The sequence below is a fragment of the Hydra vulgaris genome, chromosome 11 (genome assembly GCF_038396675.1).
Source record: "Hydra vulgaris chromosome 11, alternate assembly HydraT2T_AEP".
Classification (NCBI taxonomy): Eukaryota; Metazoa; Cnidaria; class Hydrozoa; order Anthoathecata; family Hydridae; genus Hydra; species Hydra vulgaris.
This window is the reverse complement of record NC_088930.1, coordinates 44,522,501-44,526,282: the sequence shown is the minus strand read 5'-3', so window position 1 is coordinate 44,526,282 and position 3,782 is coordinate 44,522,501. Positions and strand designations below refer to the sequence as shown.

The window sequence follows — 3,782 nt, the reverse complement described above, 5'->3', positions numbered from 1 at the left end:
ATTTATTTGTTGCTGGTGGTGATATAGTGGGATAACTCATTAAAAGCTACTTCATGTCCGAAAAATCAAAGAAAAATAGACACAAAAAAGTCAGCCTTATAAGGCCAACAATGCAAATCCCAATTTTTTTGTACTTTTTTTTTAATAATTTTTTAAAAATTTAATAAGACTCATTTCTTTTGTATTTTTTTTTAATTAGAATCTTTTTTTATAAAGCATTTATGCTGCGATTCCATATATATTAAGAGAGCTGCTTACCAAAACATAGTCTCTGATTAAAGCAATATTTCAGGAATAGTATATTTAAACACTGGTTTGGGGAGAGGGGATTTCAAAACTGGATCAGTATTCACAACTAATGCATTCATATAATTGTAAAATGCATCAGCAAGATTGGTTTGATTACCGGGGTGTCCTACAACTATAAAGGCTGTATTGGTTTGTCCTAGGATAGTGTTTACTGCTGTGTGCCATGTCCGATGAGTTAATCAAATGTATGCTTAAAAACATTTTTTTTGTCAAACTCAGCATCGCTAAATTTAAGAAGCGCATTTGTAAACTTATTACTGCTTGAGCCATTTTGATATACATATCATCTTCAGATCTTTAATCGAAAGTTTGTATTATGTCCAGATTTATGAAAACTGGTATTACCCCTGCACTTTTAAGTTTCTCTGGAAAGATTCCATGTTTAAACAAACAGTTAAATATATGCAAAATGTTTTTTTTATGTAGAATACACATTTGATTACAACATTACTTCTGATATCATCAACTCCTTGTGCTTTGTTTAATTTTAGTGAATGCACAACTTCTAATAATTCATTTTCTGTTAGTTAAACATTTTCTATTATTGATTTATTAGGCGTCAGGTGTGACTAATGTTAGATTTATAGGGTTAGTTTTAACCCCATCAAACCCGGTATAAAAGTTGGTGAGCTAGAAGATGGCTAAAAAAGGGCTACTGATCTTATTTGGTCTTTAAAGATTTAATCAATTAACTCAGTAGTGCAACAAATAGACTTTACCCGCGCTTTATCATCAAACTTTATTTGAAGCTATACTAAAATAAAAGGATTAGTTAAAAAACCCATATCAAATCACATGACATTTTTATATCAGCAGTTATACCAAATAAGCATAAACAAAACCTTAATGTTACATTTACAAATCGGATTATGTCATTAAACAATCAAATTGCTTTTCAAAATGAATTAGGAAATGTAGATTGGTCTCCATTAGAATCCCTTTATGATGTAAAGTTAAACGATTTTCACCAAATTATTGAAATTTAAAAATAGCACCGAAAGAATTTTGATAGCGTAAAAAATATTTTGAAGCAACTTAAAGATTTTCGAAAGTAAAAAATTATTTTGGTTTTATTTTAAGAACTTCGATCACGCAAAAACACTTCGGTAGAATCTTTCTGAGTTTTTGAAAATGAACAAATGTTTCGGTGCTATTTTTAAAATTCCAATGAATTAAATTATTAGAATATTATAAATTTCTAAAAGTTTCTTTTTGTGAAAAATTAATTAATTAGAAATTGTTTCGAACTTACCGAAACAAAAATAGAATTTCAAATACGTTTTTTTTTCCAATCGTGTATTCAACTTTTGGTTCCGTGAACTACTAAAAAAACTATTAAATTATATTCCTCTCTCCACTAACTCTGCAGGCGCCCCTCCCTCGCCATAAAATAAAAAAGTTTATTTTATTTTATTATTTTATGGGGAATCGTTAATTATATTTCTCAAAATATAATTAATGCATAAAATTAAAAAAATAACAACAACAAAAAACAACAACAATAAATCGCTTTTAAATAATAAGGTAGTTTAAACTAATAAAAATGCAAAACTAGATATTTTTACGCCGTAATACTTTAATCCAAATTTCTTCTGACGGTTTTGTGACAAAACCATGTTGCATCTTCACAGATTGCTTATCGACTAGCGAAATATCAAAATTCTTGATGATATAAAATGCGTACGTCAATGTTTCAGCATATGCTAATCTATATCCGGGACACTTTCTCTTTCCCGCAAATCCAAATGGCTGAAAAGCTAACGCTGTACGTTCTTCAATTTGTTTATCACTAAAACGGTCAGGGTCAAATCTAAAAACAATAAAGTGAAATCTATGTAGAAACTAGTACATAAACAAATAACTATATGGTGTGATTACACATCAAAGTACCTTATGAAGTGAATTTTGAAACCTTTCAAAATTTAAATTTGTTTAAATTGAGTGACCTCACAGTGTCCCAATGAAGGTTTAGAACCACTCTTTATAAATTTGATAACAATTAGTGCAAGTGTAACTTATGGCCACATTAAATTCTGGACAAGATTTTAGATAAATTGGTGTATTAAGTATTTATGGCAGTTAAAACTTTTTTATAAACGTTTCTACTAAAAAAACAAACCAAATCAAGCCTTGCTCCGTTACATGTTTCGGTCCTCTTTTCGTAATTGTTATTTTCACTCTTATTTTCTCCTACGTTCGTGGTTCCAACACTTGAATGATTTAGACGGATTTGCATAATACTATTTTCTTATATAAATACAACATAATTAAAAAATTAAAGCAATTTATAAAATCAAAAGCTCTTCATATGTTAATATGAAGATCAAGACTGAGTATTTATGAAGATTACCATTCAAGGTTTAACTTCTTCTACCATTACCATCAATTAAACAAAAGTTTTTTTTTATTATTACAACTTTCCTGAATTTAGGCTAGTTACCTTAACCACGGATTAGAAACCTCACTTGCCCCAATATAGTATTAGTTTAGCATAATGACAAGGATCTTTTCATTTATACAAACTTTCCTGTAAACAAACAACTATAATCATTTCAAAAAATTAAAAAAAATTTTTTAAATCTTAAACTAAAAAATTTTAGTATAAGATTTAAAAAAAACTTATAGCACATAATATATTTACACTTTTTAGCTCATTATTTTAACTAAATGATTGTCAAAAATCTTTTATGATCAACCACTCGGATCTTTCATTAAAACACCTTTAAATACCAAAGATTATTTATAAGGGTCTCATTAAATATTGGTTTATTATAAAGGGCTATCGATTAGCTATCGCACAATCACTCAGATAAAAGGCCACAAAACAACTTAATTTTATCTTTTCTCATTTTTTTAACATTCATCTTTTTGTTCTAAAACCTTATAGGATAATTTAAGACATTGTGACTAGAAGCTAATCTTAAAGATTCTTAGATTATTAAATATCGTATTTCTTCTCAGATAATCGACTCTGGAGTCTTTTTATAAAACTTTTAATAGTTTCATCATTCAAAAAGACAAAACTAACATCATTAGTTATTCCTTCGTGGCTTTTACCATATTAACTCTTTCAAAGATAAACTCTCTCAAAGATAAACTCTCTCGAAGATAAACTCTTTCAAAGATAAAAAAAGCCAAGTGTTGAACTGGAACAAAGAATTTTAGTTCCAATTCGTTTCTTGACTTTAAAGATCACACTCTTCCTGACATTTCGGATAAAAAAGTTAATCTTTTTTAAAAATTAAATACATATTTTGTGGCAAAAGTTATTTTTCATTTTTCCATACAAGGATGTCCATGTCCATTTCATAAGCAAATAATGTCATTTTTAATCGATTAGATCAAGCTAATGTTTTAAATCATTTCTCTGATATTATGTGGGTTTGCAGTATCCAGTAAAATTTAATGATAACTGCTAATTCTTAATTTTATTTCCTACATGTATAAAACCTCATATTTGCATTTGTATAGAA

The 3,782-nt window shown here is 28.0% G+C and overlaps 1 protein-coding gene across 1 annotated transcript in view; it reads right to left on the bottom strand.

The window, feature by feature from the left end:
• Positions 1-1,797: 1,797 nt before the first annotated feature.
• Positions 1,798-3,782, bottom strand: part of LOC100214067 (cytochrome P450 20A1) — a 41,483-nt gene continuing 39,498 nt past the window's right edge. The window contains exon 12 of the mRNA XM_065808948.1: positions 1,798-2,119. Within this exon, the coding sequence (XP_065665020.1) occupies positions 1,861-2,119 (259 nt within the window). The 3' untranslated portion in view covers positions 1,798-1,860. The remainder of the gene's footprint in view (positions 2,120-3,782) is intronic.